At 34.0% G+C, this 20,881-nt stretch overlaps 2 protein-coding genes and 1 long non-coding RNA gene across 4 annotated transcripts; 1 reads left to right on the top strand and 2 right to left on the bottom strand.

The window, feature by feature from the left end:
- Positions 1-9,530: 9,530 nt before the first annotated feature.
- On the top strand, positions 9,531-20,257 carry LOC145008782 (uncharacterized). 2 transcript variants are annotated; one of them, XR_013663634.1, is made up of 3 exons: positions 9,531-9,653; positions 11,145-11,238; positions 19,858-20,257. It is a non-coding gene; the product is annotated as an uncharacterized LOC145008782 (long non-coding RNA). The 2 variants fall into 2 exon arrangements; XR_013663633.1 differs by lacking the exon at positions 19,858-20,257 and having other exon boundaries at positions 11,145-14,971.
- On the bottom strand, positions 11,900-14,093 carry LOC145008780 (WAT1-related protein At3g28050-like). Its single transcript, XM_078967393.1, has 7 exons — positions 13,915-14,093; positions 13,746-13,811; positions 13,526-13,639; positions 12,749-12,983; positions 12,498-12,656; positions 12,264-12,415; positions 11,900-12,135 (listed from the first exon to the last, which is right to left on the bottom strand). Exons 1-7 carry the CDS (start codon positions 14,091-14,093, stop codon positions 11,982-11,984), a joined length of 1,059 nt encoding a protein of 352 aa, XP_078823519.1. The 3' UTR covers positions 11,900-11,981.
- Positions 16,024-17,717, bottom strand: LOC145008781 (serine/arginine-rich splicing factor RSZ22A-like). The gene is made up of 6 exons (XM_078967394.1): positions 17,588-17,717; positions 17,411-17,509; positions 17,192-17,280; positions 16,849-17,071; positions 16,665-16,778; positions 16,024-16,562 (listed from the first exon to the last, which is right to left on the bottom strand). Exons 2-6 carry the CDS (start codon positions 17,497-17,499, stop codon positions 16,556-16,558), a joined length of 522 nt encoding a protein of 173 aa, XP_078823520.1. The 5' UTR covers positions 17,500-17,509; positions 17,588-17,717; the 3' UTR covers positions 16,024-16,555.
- Positions 20,258-20,881: the final 624 nt, after the last annotated feature.

Raw genomic sequence — 20,881 nt, 5'->3', positions numbered from 1 at the left:
TTATATATACATGCTAGTGTTATATGATATCTATATGCACATGATTGTCCTCGTTATAGGATGATGCTATGTTAGTGACTGTTTAGGTCTGTACCCCAGTTATTGGGATATTGCTATGATTAGTGATATGTTAGATCGGTTTAACTATTATATGATATGAGCTAGAGTATGATACTTATGTGCACATGTTTGTTTGGTTAGGGGTTGGGTTGAGATGGTCCTGCTTTGTGTTGTAGGCCAACATACCCGGTGGGCGGTCTGGATAGGTTGTAGGCCCTACGAAGCGGTCCAATCTTGCCGAAGGCTCGGGAGCGGTCCAGTCAGGCTGAAGGCTCATTATGCATGCTGTTGTATATTTGTTGATATGGTATGATTATGATTATAGTTATATGAGGTTGGTATTTTGGGGGTAAATCACTAAGCTTTCGGGCTTACAGTTTCAGTTTATTGTTTCAGGTTCATGGGATGGCCGAGGCTAGGCGAAGGCGTGACCGTACACTTCCTCGATTGACGATTATGATTTCTGGTAACTCTGACGTATAATCTATTTTGAAAACAAATTGTAATAATTTAATGGTTTCAAATGATTTAAAAAGATTTAAATTGGATGGAACTCTATGGGTGTTACACCTGCCATCTAAATTCCCTTCAAATTAAGCCCATTATATTACTAAACAGCCCCTCTCTTCTGAATTCATTACAATTCAGCTCCATATGTTACCATTTAGTCGCTGCCTTCATAAATACTTACAAAACCAATCCGAACGTACACTTTTAACCCCCAACTTTTAAATTATGCCGATTAACTCCTCGAAATCACACCTTGCTATATAATTATTAATTTTAAGGCTACTATACATTCATTGATTTATATATTTATTTATTTAAGAAATGGGGTGTTACACTCATGATTTCTGTACTTCCTTGATATTTTCACTCTGATGTTTGGCGGGTCGAAGGCAGCAATGTCGGGCCATGGTTTATTATGGTTAGGATGCTAGTTGTCAGTGTGACTCTGTATGTATGTTGTGTGATACGGGCAGTACCCGATGATTAGATTGTGTGCTATTTATCTTTGTGATTCTTGCATGTATTTATGTGTTTGTATGTATACCAGGCGGGGCCTAATGATTGACAGATCTGTTCCGAGTGGGGCTTGATGTCGGGTGGGGCCCAATGATGGACGGGACCCATTATGTTTTTGTTATGTATGGTATATGGTATTTTTGGGAACTCACTATGCTTTATGCTTATGGTTTTTAGTTAATGTTTCAAGTACTTTCAGATCGAAAGGGAAGAGCTCGAGGTGATCGCATCGCATACACCATGAGTGTTTTTCATTTTACTTGATTCTGATGTAACTAGATGATTTTGACAAACTCTAATTTATTTATGGTTTTTATAAAAAAAACGTTTCATATATCGGCTTAGTTATTATTAAAAACAAAATCCTTTTTTTGGTCTTAAATTTTGGGACATTACATGTAGATTATTAGTTTTTAACAATAACTGTTGCATTATTAATGTTTGATCACACTTCAGGTAGAGCACATATAGATGTTATGCTTAACAATATGTTTGAATCTTTGAATAACAAGATTCTTGAAGCTCATGATGTACCAATCATTACATGTTTGGAATACATTATGGAGTACCTAATGAAAAAAATTGTAACTGTGCAAAAGGATATTAACAAAGCTTCAGGTCCCTTGACTCCTACAACTACCATACGGTGGCAAGACCGAATAAAGAGGCATCACAATTAAGGGGTGTTTTATGTGGGAATGGGAAATATCAAGTCACTAGAAATTCGTTGGAACAATTCGTGGTAGATATGGTGTAACATCCCGACTCCCAGGTATAATTTTAAAAGATTTATATTCATTTTATTGAAGGAAATCAACGAGTTGGAGGCCCCAACTCGTCGTGGAAAACCTAGTTAGCCCGCGTGAGGTTTGCTCGACGAGTTGGAGGACCCCAACTCGACGAGTAGGAGATGGAAATTGAAACCCTAATTTCCAGGGTTTTACACCCTATTTAAAGGATCATTAGCCTCCCTCTTCCTCCCTTATCGTCCCCCCTTGAGCTCAGAAACCCCTAATCATGTATACTCTCTATTTTCGTGTGTTAATAAGCTTGGGAGGTGGATTTTGTGAAGAGGGCTTGAAGTCTAAGGAGTTTAGAGCAAGGAGAAGCTTGTGGATCTGATTTCTGCTTCATCTTAGCATCATCTTTAAGGTAACAATTCGTTACCTTGACTTCATTGTAACTAGATCTCTTCATGCAAAGGTTTAGGGCTATTTCTAGTGTGTTGTGGAGTTATTTCTGGTTTTGGGCATGATCTGAAGTTGTAAGTTTAGATCTGGACTCCTCTAGCCCCTAATGGTCATAAAGTTCCAGTCTTTAGCAAGTTATGGCTTTCTCCTTACCTAAAACCTCTCCATTAGCTTGGTTTTGGCATTTAAGACCTTGCATGCACGTAAAGTTTGCAAATTTATGTCGGAACCGTGCCCTAGGAGGCTAGATCTATAATTTGGAGCTTTGGGGTATCTTAAAAACGTTTGAATGAGAAATGGACTAAAGGGAATCGACGAGTTGCATGGCCAACTCGACGAGTCAGATGAAGATTGGTCATTTTTGGTTTCTACATGGACTTGGCGAGTGTGTAAGGTGAATCGACGAGTTAGTTAGGCTTTTCTCAACATTTGGACACCGCATGGACTCGACGAATTGTCTGGAAATTCGATAAGTTGACTGGGGAATTCACGACTTGCTAAGTTCTGAAGGAACTCAATGAGTCTATAGACTGCACTCGATGAGTTGGGTCAACATGGAATGTTGACCTTAACCGTTGACTTTGACTTTGATCAAGGGTTGACCAGTTTGACTTTCGAGGGTATTTTTGGTAAATTAGGTATTTATGGAATGGGATCAATGGTCATTGTAGGTGTTGGTGTTTGGAGCCGTATTTTGGGAGTTTGATATTTTCAATTCTGATGGTCTGATGTACCATATACATGGACCACAAGAGTCTGAGACACATCACAGATCAACCAAACCTGAACATGAGGCAATGCAGGTGGCTTGACGTGGTCAAGGATTATGACTGCAAGATCCTTTATCATCTTGGTAATACGAACGTGGTTGCGGACGCTATGAGTTGCAATTCAGCTGAATCTTATACTCTAGCGACATATATGAGGATATCAGTGGATTCTCCACTTATGAACTTGATCAGGGAAGCAAGGATAAGGGTATACAACAAGAGAATTGGAAGCTTGAGAGTATTAGGGGTGAGAACACCCATTTTATGCAAGATAGCCAGGGATTATTGACCCATTGCGGTCAAGTCTAGATTTCGATGTCTGGTGGGGTCAGACAGATTGTTCTGGAGGAGGCTCATAAATCTCGCTTCTCTATTCACCCCAGGGCCACCAAGATGTACCGTGATTTATGATTCAATTAGTGGTGGCCATGCATGAAGAGGGAGATTGCATGGTATGTGGAGAGGTGCTTGACCTGCTAGGTGGTCAAGGTCGAGCATCAGAGGTCGTACACTCAATTGCAGCCTCTGGAGATTACTATGTGGAAATGGGAGTCACGATGGATTTCATCACCAAGCTATCAAGGACAGCTAGGGGCTTTGACACTATTTGGATCATCGTGGATCGATTGACCAAGATCACCCATTTCTTAGCGATTTGAGAGAGTTCATCGGCCAAGAAGCTGGCTGACTTGTATATCCGCAAGATTGTTGCTCGCCATAGGGTGTTGGTCTCTATTATCTCAGACTGTGATGTTTGGTTCACCTCTCATTTATGGAAGAAGTTCCAAAAGGAACTGGGCATGCGGCTGCACTTCAGTACAAACCTATCATCCGCAGACAAACGGCTAAAGTGAGTGGACCATTCAGACTCTCGAGGATATGCTGAGAGCATGAATTATTGACTTCAGTGGGAGCTGGGACACCTACCTACCCCTTGTAGAGTTCTCCTACAACAACAACTTTCATTCCAGTATTGGTGCTCCACCATATGAGTTGTTGTATGGATGGTGATGTCGCACCCCAGTCTGTTGGGGTGAGATTGGTCACAGGGTAATGGAACAAATAGAGGTAGTTCTACAGACTACCGAGAGGTTTCAGCAAATCAGACAGCGGTTGCAAACCTCTCAGAGTCGGAAGAAGAGTTACCCCGACAGACGCCGATCCGAGTTGGAGTTCCAAGTGGGTAACATGGTATTAATGAAGGTCTCACCCTGGAAGGGTGTGAATCGCTTCAGGAAGAGAGGAAAGTTGGTTCCCTGATATATTAGTCCATTCAGGATCGTTTCCATGGTTGGCAAAGTGGCGTATAGATTAGATCTCCCAGAGGAGCTTAGTTAGATCCATAACACTTTCCATGTTTCACAGTTGTGGAAGTGTATATTAAATAAGGAGGCGATGGTATCACTGGATGATATACAAGTCGATGAACACCTAAATTACATGGAGAGACCACTGGTCGTGCTAGAGAGGAAGGTGAAGGTTCTACAGAACAAGGAAGTACCTTTGGTGAAGGTACAATGAGACCATCGGAGGGGATCCGAATGGATTTGGGAGCCTGAGGCAGGGATGCGGGAGCATTATCAGGAGTTGTTTCCGTAGCAGACTTCCAGGATGAAGTCTAGTTCAAGTGGGGGAGAATTGTAACATCCTGACTCCCATGTATAATTTTAAAAGATTTATATTCATTTTATTGAAGGAACTCGACGAGTTGGAGGCCCCAACTCATCGTGGCAAACCTAGTCAACCCGCATGAATTATGAGGTCTGCTCGACGAGTTGGAGGACCCCAAATCGACAGGTAGGAGCTGGAAAATGAAACCCTAATTTCCAGGGTTTTACACCCTATTTAGAGGGTCATTAGCCTCCCTCTGCCTCCCTTACCATCGCCCTTGAGCTCAGAAAATCCAAATCACATATACTCTCTATTTTTATGTGTTAATAAGCTTGGAAGGTGGATTTTGTGAAGAGGGCTTGAAGTCTAAGGAGTTTGGAGCAAGGAGAAGCTTGTGAATCTGATTTCTACTTCATCTTAGCATCATCTTTAAGGTAACAAGTCGTTACCTTGACTTCACTGTAACTAGATCTCTTCATGCAAATGTTTACGGAAATTTCTAGTGTGTTGTGGAGTTATTTCTGGTTTTGGGCATAATTTGAAGTTGTAACTTTAGATCTGGACTCCTCTAGCCCCTAATGGTCAGAAAGTTCCAGTCTTTAGCAAGTTATGGCCTTCTCCTTACCTAAAACCTCTCCCTTAGCTTGGTTTTGGCATTTAATACCTTGCATGCACGTAAAGTTTGCAACTTTACGTGGGAAACATGCCCAAGAAGGCTAGATCTACAATTAGGAGCTTTGGGGTAGCTTAAAACGTCTGAATGAGAAATAGAATAAAGGGACTTGACGAGTTGCATGGTCAACTCGATGAATCAGATGAAGATTGGTCGTTTTTGGTTTATGCATGGACTCAACAAGTAAGTAAGGTGACTCGACGAGTTAGTTAGGGTTTTCTCAACATTTGGACACCGCATGGACTCGATGAGTTGACTGAGGAATTCGCAACTTGTTGAGTTCTGAAGGAACTCGGCGAGTCTGTAACTTGCACTCGACGAGTTGGGTCAACATGGACTGTTGACCTTGACCATTGACTTTGACTTTGACCAAGGGTTGACAAGTTTGACTTTCGAGGGAATTTTGGTAAATTGGGTATTTATGGAACGAGGGTCGAAGGCACCAATATCGAATCTTATCAGATTTGTATCCCGGTTTATTGCATGATATGCTTAGTGACATGTTAGGTCGGTATCCTGGTATATAAGATGATGATATGCTAGTGACATGTTAGGTTGGTATCTTGGTATATATGATGATGCTATGATTAGTGATATGTTAGATCGGTTTGACTATTATAAATGCTAGCGTATGATATTTATGTGCACATGATTGTTTTATTGGGGGTTGGGTTAAGGCGGATCTGCTTTGTGCTGGAGGCCAACAAACCCAGGACGGACTGGAGAAACTGCAGACCCAGTAAGGGCATACTAGTTAGACCGGATGCCCGATGAGTGGTCCGGATAGGCTGATGGCCCTATGAGGCGGTCTAGACGTACCGATGGCTCGGAGAGCAGTCCAAATAGGTTGATGGCCATGCGAGGCAGTCCAGTCAAGCTGATGGCTCATTATGCATGTTGTTCATTATTTATTTGTTTGCTATGATATAGCTATAAGTTGTATGTCGTTGGTATTCTAGGGAAACTCACTAAGCTTCAGACTTACAGTTGTTGATTATGTTTCAGGTACTTCTGATGATCGCGGGAAGGCGAAGACGTGATCGTACACCTCCTTATATTTTTATGATTTACTTATGGGATACTCTGACATGAAATCATTTTGAAAACAAATTTGTAATAATTATTGGTTTTTGAATGATCTAAAAAGTTTTAAATTTGCATGATTTTTATTGATGTTACATATGGGCCAACAAACATGTGCATTTCAAAGGTGGGAACTATTAGGGATACAATGTGCACATGCAATAGCAACTATGTGGGAGATGTTAAAAAACAAAGAAATTGATAGGATACCTGAAAGCTGGGTTCATCGAACGTATTGGTTAGAAACATGGAAGAATATGTATTCTTTTACAATTAAGCTAATCAATGGAAGGAACACGTGGGAGAAGTCTACGTGCCCAACAACCTTACTCCTTCCAAAACACCATGTTCATATTTGAAGACTAAAGAAAAAAAAGATCTACCATGAAAGTTGATGATTTGGTGAAAGGTAACCGACTATCAAGAGCATAGAAGTCAGTTACATGTTCTAAGTGTAAGAAAATAGGCATAATGCAAGGACTTGCAAGGGACAGAATGTTGGTCTATAAAAAAGTTGAAGAAATGTTGTGGTGCTGGAAGGGCAAAAGTGAAGATTGCATGTATTAGCAAGAAAGGGAAAGGTATCCCATAAATGTGGTTTTTTGGTGCTTACGTGTTGTTTTGGTTGCTTTTGATAAACAATGTTTGAAATTGAAGTAGGTTATATGTTGCCATGGTTGATGTCGACAAACATTGTGGTATTTTAAACTAGGTTATATGTTGTAATGGTCGTGTTGGTTGCTTTTGATAAACAATATTTAAATTGTATTAACTAGTTTTAGCAACGTACTTCATTTTATTTTGGTCATCTCTTTAGTTTTAGCAAACAATGTTTTAATTGCCATCTATGTAGTTTTAGCAAACTATATTGGTCATCTGTTCTGCTCATTTGCATTATATGGTCCCAATGTACTTCAGAAATTGTAAAATACAACAAAGTTAAACATAATATCATTTTCATTGATAAAAATGTACCCTTGATACAAATCGTATTCATTACAATGCATTCTAAACAACTACAGCTACATGACTTGATCTTGAACATAACATTACAACTTGTAAACAATTATCCCAAAAAAATCAACTGATTATTAACAATGTCTTGGGATTCTGATTTTAGACTTCAAGTTATTGGATTCAGATTTGAAGTCCTTCGTTCTTTATTTTGGCCTCATGGCAATGCTTTTCTTCATCCACCCACGAGATAAAGCCAAACCTTGATTTATATACTCTCAAAAGCTTCGATTAGCATAGACGGGCTCTTAATAGCTTTGATTAACACATACTAGGGTTACAACAACGTACGTGTAACAGGCAAGCATAAAATGCCCTACATGGGTTTCTCTTCGTCGTTGAAGTCTGTGTAACACCTACATCACCACAATTACATTTCACCATGTTGGATTTTGTAGCACCCGTGATAAGAAAAGAGGGAGGAGAACAAAGTAAAGAACACGGTTGATAAAAGAAATGAGGGGGAAATGAGAACAAATCAGTTTTAAAGCCTAAGAGATATGAAAGGACAAAAATACCCCTTACATGCTTTTCATGTTGGGGTGGGTTGGGGGGGGGGGGGGGGGGGGGACAAACAGAATGTTAAGTGAGGGACCAGACGGGTTACAAACTTCAACATTACCACAAATCGTCCGAATTAAAAATCTTGCTTAGGGACTAAGCGTGCAATTTACCCCAAACCATAGTCACCATCCATGTAATTTACCCTATTTTTTTAAAATAGTTTTAATTTAAGAAAAATATAAAAGAAATAAAAATGATAAAGATGTCATTTTATAACCAAACGTACATAAAATTGAAACCGAATGAACTTTCTTTGATACCAAAAAAACGAAGTAAATTTGATATTCTAAAGACCATATAGACAAGATGAATCTTTTAACATATAAACTCTCCAAAATTGTAATCTTCATCGTAAATGTAACAAAAAATAATGTAAATTTCATGAAAATATACTTGGGTCATAACCACATGGTCAGATTACACATAAAAATATACTTTTGGCCACTAATCATTTCATAGAGTATACTTTCAAATCGAACTTTTACTATTAAGTAATCGAAACTTTTAAATATATAAATATATCTTTAATAAAATTAACCTAAAAAGGTGTTTATTATAATACTATATTGAATAGGCTCCAATAGTTATAGTAGGTAATGGTGTCTTAAAGATATGATTTTTATAGGTCTTTGGTGGCTCTTGTTTAAAATGACCCCACCAAAATCAAAATCTACCTTGTGTCTACTGTTATACGTCATTCACAATATAAATTAAATACTTTTACCCATCCATATTTATATTGTTATTGTAATTCTTTATAAATTTATTATATAATTTTAATTTTATTTAAATACTATGTCGACAAGTTAAACAAAGACGATAAATTTTGTCTTTCCTATATAGTTTTCGTTACTTTACTAGCTACACATGAAAGTATCAAAACGGAAATATTAATGCATTATAAAAACTATATTGCTAAAGTAACTATCTATGTGTCATCAATCAATTTATGGGGTTTTACAGATTTGAAAGAACCTTGAATGGTTTTTGACTTGTTCTTACTTTTTAGATTTATTTGTTTTGTACAATGATCATAAAATAATTGCCAAAACCATTTATTTAAACAATTAAACTGAAATTGTCTCTCTTTTGTATGGTAATAACTTGTTATATCAAATTATATATTATAACATACTTGTGAGATACATATTTTATATAGGTTAATTTAAAAAAAAAAGTTAAATATAAATATCAAAATATTTAAAACCTTTGCATCATATTTTAATATAATAATTGTAATAAGTACAGTAATAAGTTAATATCAGTGTTATTAATGAACTTCCTTTAATGTCAAAATAATCATAAAATAAAATTTGACAAATTGAATTAGATTATGAAAAAAAAAAAAAAAAAAAAAAAAAAACTTTTATATATTATAAATAAACATATATAGTGTCAATTTTTTTTTTATAAAGGTTAATTAGTTTTTGTGGTACATATTTAATTCTCATAATATTCATATTTATATAAAATTAAAATTGAATTAAAATAATATAATTACTAATTTTTGAAATACAATCAATTTACTAATATTTCTGTGTGGCACACAAATGTTCTTAAAAGAAAAGAAGACAAAGAATGCAAACAGAAATGGACGATGAAGCCAACGGCTAAATGCTACAACATTAAACAGAGAATTCTGCAAATGGATTTCTACAAATGGTATTTGTATCTTTCTCTTTAACCTTTAGGTATAATTTCATAGTTAAACTGTGCGTTTTTCTTTTAATCAAATCCAATTTCTTTTGCTAGTACGTTCACGATGAATTGTAGCGAACGATGATGGTAGAAAGGTTTACAATCATATGATTATCGATATGTTAAAGGAAATCGTATGAATCGTAGTAATCGTATGAGTAGAAAAACAAATTGCACACCAGGTGTTCGATTATTTGCCAATACGAGCGATGAGTTGGTATAGCTGTGCTAATTGCTGGTATGCTTGTACTGTACAAGATTTGATGCATTTGCGTGGGTTAAGTGATGCATAGTGATGAACAATACTATAATATTCATAGCCTTTGACTATTTATGATTAAACAAATGAATCCTAAACATGTATTTCCTAATAAACTTCTCAAAAAGGGCTTAACTTTGGTCGTGCTTCCAAGTTCTCATGCCCTTTTAAGTCTAGCATACCAGAAAAAACTAACATGGTGTGTTGTCATCATTTTACTTCAATTCTTGATTAAACCTTGTATAACATATAAGTTTTTTCAAGAATTTAGCTGTAATGCTGATAGGTAATAAGGATGATGATAAGATATAATGATAAGTGATAACCCTAAAGAATATTATCGTGTAAAATGTGAAATACAAAACTCCATGTAATGGAGTTTATGATCCTTAAAGTTGAACTTTTTTTAGCTTCAAAAGGTAGGGGACAACCAACTCTTCTTGGGTGGGAAGCGTCGAATATCTTGTGAATTTCAATTATACAGAATATTATATGAAAAATAGGAAATTTTCAAAACAATAATGTGAAATTGTCAACAAGTCAAAAGAGTTGACCACTTGTGCGCATGCTTAGTTGCATCTTGTAATCTAAGAACTTGAAGAGGTCATCCTCCACCTTTGCTTCTTGCTGTCTAACTTATCCATTGATACTTGAATACTGCAATTACATTCTTAAGATTCAACACAAACTTAGTGCCTTCTTATTTAGGAAATTAATCCACATCCTTTTTGGGAAATATTCCAAGATTACAAATAATTGAGTGTCTTGATTTGGATCAATGTTATATAAAGAAATATATGCATTTTAGCACATCTAATTATACACATTATGGCTGTTGTAGAGTTTTTCACATTCTACAATATGAGTTTGACTTAAGATTTGACGAGATAATGTGGTGAAATGACTTCAAATTTTTTATAATCATAAAAAAATGTCTAGAACTACAATGACACAATTTGACATGTGGATTTTTTTTAGTTGTAAAGTGTAGGAGGCAATTGACTCTTCCTTCTCAGAGGCGTCGAAAGAAACATCTATTCTATCCTTTAGTTTTGACGTACTTATGTGGTTTGACTTTTGACCATTACACAATGTATTAAAAAAAAAAAGATAAAGATGTTTGCTTTTTTCTGGAAGTCAATATGTTGACTTTTTGTGTGCTTTTGCTTATGTATCTTTATAATTCTTTTCCCAAGGAAATGATAACTAGTGGAAGTCAACTCCTAGCTACAGCCAGCTCATTCATGTTCTTATTGTTTAGTGGAATGCAACTAACTGATTCACCAAAAGGTTAGATGTTATTTACAAACTGTTGTTTAATCTTTTTTCATGTATTTCTTGACTATGTTCTTATTGTCTTGCATAAATCATCTTGATGATATTGATAGGGAGTCCATGATAGTTTAGATGTAAAACAAGATTGTTGTATAATTAGTTAATTAGGAATTGTTTCATTAACCAGTTTATATGTTTAAACGGTTCTATCTTGAGAGATAAGGATTTGCCTTTTTTGGATTAGTCCTTAATTTGGAATTAGGAGTTTGTAAGTTATAAATAGATGACCCCTTAAGTATCTTTTTAATTAAATATTTGAAATATAGAAAAACCCACAATTGGTATTTTTCCTCTCCTTTATTCTTTAAATAATAGGTTAGTACTTGTACACATTTTGGCATTTGATGAATTAGGTTATGTATCATGATAATGAAAATGCTAAGTTCTTGTAAGTTTACACAAACAATTCCTGATGCGTATATGACTTTTCATCTTTTTGTGTACTTATATTATAGATAAACCATGACATGAAAAAAGTGTAATGCCACTTATGGATTTACTAAAATAGAATGTAGAAAAAACTTGTTACATGGTATTTACAAATTGTTTTCTAACTTTTTTTATAAATTTCATGACATGAGGAAGATACAAAAGTTATCTTATAAATGTTAATCAATAACAATAAAACATCATATCATACAACAAAAAGTCTTACAATAGACTAAAACTTCAAGTCTTTTCATAAACTATCATCATGTTCATGGTAGCATGACATTATCATCATGAATCTCATCTTGCAAAAGAGGAGTTTTTGAACTCTCAATCATATTCCCTTCAACAATTCTATCTTCTTCACCTTTTCCCCACATTACACCATAAAATCCAATCACAATCACTCCTGATCCAATTAAACTGCCAATTATTTCAAACACAAACTGTCAACAACATCTCATTAATATAACAAAAAAAAAAAAAAAAAAAAAAAAAAAAAAAAAAAAAGATAAATCCATCGATAATTAATTAATTAATTAATTAATTACCTTCCAAGAAAAAGAGCATCTCCTAGAAATATAACACCCATAATAGCTGCAATCACAATTCCTAATGGATGAAACATAGCAACAAAAAGTGGCCCTTTCATCTTCACACACCACGCTCCAATTGTGAGTTGAAAACCAGCCCCAAAGCAACCCTACATTATCATTTTTCATCCATCACACAGGGGTAGTTTAGTCATTTGACTAATTTCATACTTTTTCTTTTTCTCAACTTACCGCATACAAAATCGCAAGAAACCTAGTTTTAGACTGTAAACTAAATGCACTCAAATCGTGTTCCAAAATCAATGAAGCCAAAAGCGAAAGGACGGATATAATCGAGCAGTAAGCCAACATCAAAATCAGGACTGCTGAGTATCTCTTGAGGATGACCGCCTGTAAATGTTTTTATCGTGAGTAACACAACCTGTGAAATTACTGAATTACCCCTGTGTTGGTAGTGATCTAATTCCAATAATGTAATCTACCTGTGCAATAATGAATAGAGCAGCTAAGACACAGTCGATTAGCATTAACACTCCACCAAGGATGAACTCTGATGACGATTGACCAAGGAGATGTTGTGGAGCGATTGAAGTTAAATGAGAAGTTATAATTGCGGGGCCCGTGTAAAAAGTTACAATTATAGCCCCTAAAACGGAAACTAGGGTTCCAATGATTTTGGCCCACTTGGTTACCCCTCCATGGTCTAGTCTTTCTACCCTGAAAGAGTCACAAAGTCAAATTACCTTTGTACTGTGTTTATGCATGCATCGGACTGAAACCGAGACTGGTGTCAACAGCACAAGAACTGCAAACTTTTTGCAACACTCAAAAAGATGTAACAAGACGAGACAAAGACTCGCTCTCGATCTCTCGTCTGTGCAAAAGACGTAAATGCCCTCATCCTCATCATCGAAAACAAACCTAGAAAGCTTGTCTAGTCCTGTCCAGTCATGTATAACAAATGCAGCCTTCGGCTGCATTTGTTACGTGGGACAGGACAAGCTTTCTAGGGATGTTTTCAATGATGAGGATGAGGGCATTTACGTCTTTTGTACAGACGAGAGATCGAGAGCGAGTCTCTGTCTCATCTTGTTACATCTTTTTGGGTGTTGCAAAAAGTTTGCAGTTCTAGTCCCGTTGACATCAGTCTCGGTTTCAGTTCAATGCATATCAAACACAGGATAAACCTGTATGTTATGTAGTTTTTAATTATATAGTAACTTTTTTTAAAATAATGTGAAATAAAGAGTGTTGATTACCCAAATATGATGGCAAGTATAAAAGTAAAGCCTGGTATGAGGTTAAGAATCGCTGTGGCAACTGTAGCAGAAGCATACGTAAGTCCAGCATACCCAACCACCTGTACCAAGAACCTGAAAAAATATAGATTTTTTTTAAATAATAATAAAAAAAAAAACTTATTATAAAATCATAAATTAAATAACTTTTTTTATATACGAAATCATAAATCTTAGGTACCCTAGTATGCCAACAACAAGAAAACCACCAGCAACAGATAACGTTAGAGGAGGGCGATTCGGTGATCTGCGAAACAAATTTTAAAAAAGAATATACAATCTAAATTTCTTTCAAGATTTAAATAAAAAACAAAAAGAAGAAGAAGAAGAAGAAGAAAGTAGGTACCTACCTATGAATGAGAAAAGAAGTAGGAAGAAGAATAAGTGATGCTAAAAAGTTGGAGTAGAAAACATAAGAAAAGTTATGCATCCCGGTTTCTATAGCTTTCTTCCCAGCTAAAGTCAACCCCACCTGTGCAATTTGACCAATCACCATAGCCACAAATGGCAATGTGCCTTTCATCTTCATCTTCCTCAAAGATCTTCAAGTCTAAAGAACTTAGAATGCTTATATTTTATACGAAATGTAGTAATCAATAATAATCTTAGTATCAACTTGAAACCAATTAGAGATCAAATCTGATGAATTTGTTATTCTCAGGACCACATTGGATGATACAATTTATAATTTTTATTATTATAAGAATTTAGCAAGATCAAGATTTGTTACTTTGTTTTGTTACTAGGGGGACCACTTAGTTATCTTAAACATCACATGATTTATTGGTAGTGGGGTTTTTTAATTTTTTTTAAGTACATCATGGGTGAGTGACTTATTTGATTAGTTTATGATTTAGTGATAATTCCTAGGTTTTTGTTTAAATTAGATTATCATTTATATATAAAGATAGTTCATAGGAAATTAGAAATTGTTTCAAATTATTGATTAGTTAGAGTCCCTTAATGGATTGATAAGTGATAACAGTTATGTAATTGATAAAGAAGGGTATTTGGACCACGACGAATTTATTATATGTATATGTACAACTTTTATTGCGTGATGTACTATGTTTTGGAGAAGGGGTTATCCAAGAAAGTGAGTGTTTTAATTATTAGAATCTTGTTTTGTTGTGAGGAAATGACCAAATTTTCAACGTTTGGCGTGTCAAATTAGAGTGAAGCCGTTGGATAAAGATTGTACAGGTTGCATTGCATGATGTACAAGTTGTTATAGCAGGATTGATCTAGAACAAGAATCGCCCATAGAATCGTCCCTATACCCCAGGAGAATGACTGTTTGATTATTAGATTCGTATTAGGTTGGTAATGACATAACAAATCCATTCCTAGATAATATACCCTTTGAAAAGCTGTGACTTTTAGTATTATACTAATTTTTTTTATCAATTTGTTTCTGGGTCTTTTTATTTATTTATATTTATTTTATTTTTAGATTGTTCATAGTAAGTTGAAGTTAAAACTCAATTGGGTGCTACAAAACTTCACCCTTATTATTCCTTTTCTGTAATGTTTTATTTCTTTTATACAATATTCTATTCTTGCACAGTTTTGGGACTTTGGCAAAGTTTTTATATAACTAAAAAGTAACTTTAACGTCACTTGTAGAAAATTGTTTTCAAGAAAAAATGAAGTTTGTAAAAAAAATTTAAAAACGCGTTACAAACTTCTTATCCGATAGAACAAGAACACTTTAGTCACGTGCCATTCTTTTTTCATAAATCCAACATTATGCAGAGTTTCAATCCCAAAATTGGTGATGAAAAAGGAATGAAACATTATAATGGAATAAAAAAAGAATGATTTAGGGTATTTTTCTTAGAAAGATGATTTTTTTTCATTATACATTTTTTAGGGTTGTTATTGTATAAACAAACCCTTGAAGTCAAGAAAAATCTCTTACATTATTTTGTAGATTTTAAAGAGGGCATTTGGTAATTTGCTGCTGATTATTTTTGTAAATTTTTTCCAACACGGGAATAGATTGAAAAACCTTACTACCTAGCTAATATTATCTCGAATCAAGAGTTTATTGTCACGTATCGAACCATTCTATTATTATATTTATCTTCACTTATAGCTTTGATTCATCCACTTAAAAACAATTTTAATTAAAGAGATGTGAGTCTTTCTCACTTTTTTTGAAGTTGCTTGATCAAAAACAACATTACATCAACTCCCATTTGGCATAGTGATTGTGGTTCAATATAAAACTCTTCATTTTGCATTATTTGTTACAAAGAAATCGCATTTCTTGTGTACAGTCTGAATAAAACTCATGTAACAAAACGTAAAAATAAACCCATTTCATTACATCGACAAATTCTATCTATGGTTGTACTCAAACAACACAACCAAAGAGATTGCTAACGTCAAAGCCCAAACAAATAAGAATAAGAATTAAGAAATATTAAATAAAGAACAAAAAATTTGATGGCAAGTTGTAAAAAAATGCATTTTTCTAGAAGCAAACCTTTCAGAATTTCAAAAATAATTTTAATTTTGGTAGCCACTTACCTTTCCGGGTAGTTGAGTTAAGACACAAGAAGAAGGAACATTAATGTCTTAACAGCTTCAGCAGCAAGTAATATGTCTTAACTGAGTTAAAACATCAAAAGCTTTCTTGTAGAAGAAGAAAAAGATATCATTTTAAAGTGCAGATTTGAAGTAGTCATCAACAATCACAAGAAGCCACCATGATGATGATGATGATGATGATGATGATGATGTGCAGAGAAGAGTAGTAGTCTAAGATGCATAGAGTAGAGGGCGAAGGCTGAGCTGATAACCAAACCTCTCACAGCACAATGAAAAGAAAATGTACAAAAAAATGTTTAGCAACCAACCAATCAATCACTTCAAATATCACAAACATATGATATTATATCTCATCACAAAAGCATTAAGAGTAAACTAAAAGTATGAAAAACACCTCTAAGCTTCGAGAAGAATCTGAATACACCAAATCAGCCTTTACACTCTGAAAACAGAACTTAATGTCAGCTTACACCAAAATGACATAGATAAGTCTGTACATTTAGATTTAAAAAAATTAAAAAAAAAAAAAAAAAAAAAATCATACCCATTTCCATATGGTGAATCACGCCTTGAACGGCGATAAGGAGGTGGTGATCTGCTGTAGCTACGACCTCTACGAGGTGATATGCTAGAGCTTCTTCCATGAGGGCTATAACTCCTATAAAAATTAAAAAAAAATAAAAATAAATTATCTGCTAAAATGGATGATATATAATGAAGCAACTAACCTCCTTCCATAGCTTGGACTTCTACGTCGCCTTGGACTTGGGCTACGACGCCTTCCACCTCGTCCCCCAACTCTCAGGCGACATTCTCTTGCAAAATGACCAGGCTCACCGCACTCATAACATTTCAAATCCTCACCTCCACCACGCCCACCACCACCGCTACGCCCTCCACCACCACCTCCTTTTGAATTGTGGGACAGCTCCACACGCCATTCATTCTTCCCTGTTTAATGGAAGACATAATGATCATGATGATGATAAGCGAACTACTAGTTAGAACAAGAACCATTAAAGAAGGTCATGATCGTAGGATTTTGATTTTCCATGAATGATTTGAACATACCATCAAGTGCCCGAATAGCATCTAGAGCATCCCTGCGATCGTCAAACTCGACAAATGCATAACCAGGTGGTCTCCTAGCAACCCACACGCTGCATCAATGTCAAACAGATAAGAAGAGGCGCATCGTTATAGATGGAAAACTATTAGGAATGCAGTAGCAAATAGAACTTGATAATAGCAGATGAAACACTTAAAACTACGAATTAATGTACAACTCACTTCCTTAGAACGCCATAGACGCGAAATTCATCTTCAAGCTCTCGCTCAGAAACACGCGGATCCAAATTGCCAACGTACACACGAGACATTTTCTTTTATCTATACCAAAAAGCCCTAGAATTTGAGAAAGCTTATTGCTACGAATCGAACATCAAATACCTAGTGCATATCGCTCACCTCCGTCGAGATTTTACGCCCTTGTGATTCAATCAATGAATTGAAAGACGATCGTGATGAACGAAAACCCTAATCAGAAAGAACACGAGTTCAAGAGAGCGAAAACAGGAGAACAAAGCAAAAAGACATGATTTATTCGACGCATTTGGGCTTTAGCCAATGGGGCTTTGTTGGTCTGGGCTTATGACCCATTAGTCATGTACTTTCTAACCGGGCCTTGATGATGGATTAAGTCTGTTTATTTTTCTTGTAACTTTAAATTATTATTACTGGGTCTGGTTGCTTAGGCTATTGTGGACTTATTGAAAATCAAATTTTGGTAGTTGATACTTCATAACTCAATTAAAAAGGTTTGATAATTAAATGATAAATATAAAAATAATATAAAACATATATTTAGATTCTAGTTTTCTTTTAGATATCTTTGAAATTACAATTGAATTTAAAACAACATTTTCAATTTTATTATATCCAAATTTTCATCAAATATATATATATATATATATATATATATATATATATATATATATATATATATATATATATATATATATATATATATATATATATATTTTAAATTCCCACATTAAGACATTGTCACAACTTGAAAATACAGTTTATTAGAATAAAGTTCAATTTAACAATAAATAAGAAAAAGATCTAGCTAATTCATAGTTTTTTCAAATTTTCAATAAAAAATTAATTTTACAAGAATAATAAGCAGTTTTGTAGGAAATACAAAATTAGAAATGGGTTGCAAAATAAGCTAATGGGTTTTTTGAAATCATCTAAATGGCTAAGAATTGTCATATATAAAATAATTAGTTTATAACTCATGAAAATTACGATTATAAAATTAATTAAATTTTTATAATAAAACATCTAACTTATTAATTAATTATTTTAAAAAGTTATTACTTAAGAAATACTTTTTTAGTTATATAAAATTATAATTGTTGATTTAAATAAATATGTGACATTATAATACGTATTAATTTTATTTTAATATTTATTCAAATTTTAATAATTCAATATAATTAGAGTGGGAAATTTAAAATTTTTGAAATATAAAATTAATAGGTTAACATGTGACATGATATTAATTAGGATACCTAATAGGATGATAGATGGCAAAAGAAAAATAAACATATATATATATATATATATATATATATATATATATATATATATATATATATATATACACACCATTTCTGTCTTCTATCATTTCTTACTTCTATCAATTTTAGAACTAGAAAATGACTAGTTTTGTTTTTAGATAACGTATCTGTTTGTAACGAATTTTAATACTTGCTCTTATGAATCGTCAAACATCATGAATATGATTATTGTTTAAAATTGTGCCTTGATTATTAGGTTTATAAGAATCTTTAAGATTTTGCTCAGAGTTATTAATAGATTATTGGATTTGCTGTATTTTTAAAAGAATATTTCTCTTAGGAATACAATTCATCAAGATTTTGCTAGACATAATTAAATGATTTAACCATGAATTTGAAAAACGAGTACTATTTTAACAAAAATTTCAAATCTTGTAGAATTAATAGTTAGAATAACTCGAAATGAAATTATCATAGAGAAACAACACAACGATAAAATATTTTAGATAATACCTTCTTGAATTAGGCTTGAATTACAATCAGTACATACTTCTGGAGAAAGAATTATTTGAAAATCTAAAGACTTTGAACATCTACTAGTAGAAAGAGAGACTCTTGGAGATTTTTTAGACATGGGATGAACATTTTTTAGAGAATGAATTTTTTCTTGTGTCTTCAAACTAAAGGATAGTCTCTATTTATAATCATCTTGGAGTCTTCAAAGTTTTGAAATCATCTAGTGATAATTTTTTGCCGTAAGAATCCATGGCCAATCAATAATTACTTGCAAGTGGTTGTCCTTGAAAGTGGTTGTCATTCATCTTTTGAAACAATTGTCGTTTGTAATCAATGACCATCTTCTTTTGATAAAGCAAGTCATTATAGAGCATCTTCTAAAGTTTTTTGTCTTCATATCATCATTGATTATAGATTTGATAATAATTTTGATAAAAATTGTTTATACATAAATACATGAATACCTATATAGTATATATGTATTCGTACTTGAAAAACGAAATTTTGATAATAGAAGAAACGAAATATCCTACATTTAAAGTATTACATCAATTTTATGGATAATGATTTCTTATTCTTCATAAGGATCATCAAAAGGGTCTTGAGCGTCTTCAAATAAATCATTCTTTATAGATTTTGGAGAATCGTCAGAAACTGATGGAGTTTGGCGAATTTCTTGAAGTAATTTTTGAAGTTCTTCAGGAGAAGAGGTAGCAGCATCTTTAATTCTTGCAATTAGATCCACATCACTTTTGGGAAGACTGTTGATAAAAGTGGCTTCGACTTCTGGTTTTTGAATATATATTTCTTGATAATGTTTAATTACTGCTTGTTCACTAGCTTGAGAAATCTTCATTTTATCCCACCATTTTGAGCGAAATTGGCGATTAAGCCAGGGAGGAGAGGAGTCCTTTACTTCTTGATAATGAAAAGTCCAAGACATTATCCATGGAACTTTAAATATCATAGTGAATTGTAACATGTATTCAAATTCTGGAATTTGTTGAATAAACAATTCTTTAAATTTGAGATATCCAACGTAAATTTCTTTTGGTAAACAATTTGGAAGAATACCCATATATTTGTACCAATTGATAAACCATCTTGGATATTCACAATTGAAGTTCAAATCAAAGAAGATAAACCATGAATGTGAATAATTCCGAATAAAGAATGCCTTAGTCCAGGCGTCTTGATAATCATAGTAAGAAAATTTGGGATAAGCAGGATAACTTATAAGAGGTTTTTCAGAGTGAAGGTTTGGAACCCAACTTTCTGGAGAAATGATTTTGATAATATGAGCTTTGCTAAAATCAATGTTTCCTTCTTTAGAATTAGAACGATGAACAAAATTGACTGAACCAGATTCTTGCAGAATAGCTTGATAATATTCTCGGGTTTTATATGAATCAACATAAAAGGTTTTTCCTTGTCCAAAGAGATGATTGGTGAGAATATGAAAACCTTGGTGTAACTTATGGATTTGAAAATCTTCAAGAATTTGAGCTCTTAGGAAATTTGGATTAAGAACATAAGGAGTTTTTGTAGAAGGGCTAGGAGTAACAGATTTTTGAGTTTAAGGAGTGATAGGTTTTGCGAAAGGGCTTATTGTGTCAGTTGAAGTAACTTTTGGAGTAACAAGTTTTGACTGAAGGAT

Source organism: Lactuca saligna, chromosome 8, assembly GCF_052625555.1.
Source record: "Lactuca saligna cultivar CGN05327 chromosome 8, ASM5262555v1, whole genome shotgun sequence".
NCBI classification, from domain to species: domain Eukaryota; kingdom Viridiplantae; phylum Streptophyta; class Magnoliopsida; order Asterales; family Asteraceae; genus Lactuca; species Lactuca saligna.
The sequence above is the reverse complement of the archived record's forward strand: the minus strand, read 5'-3'. Positions and strand labels throughout refer to the sequence as shown.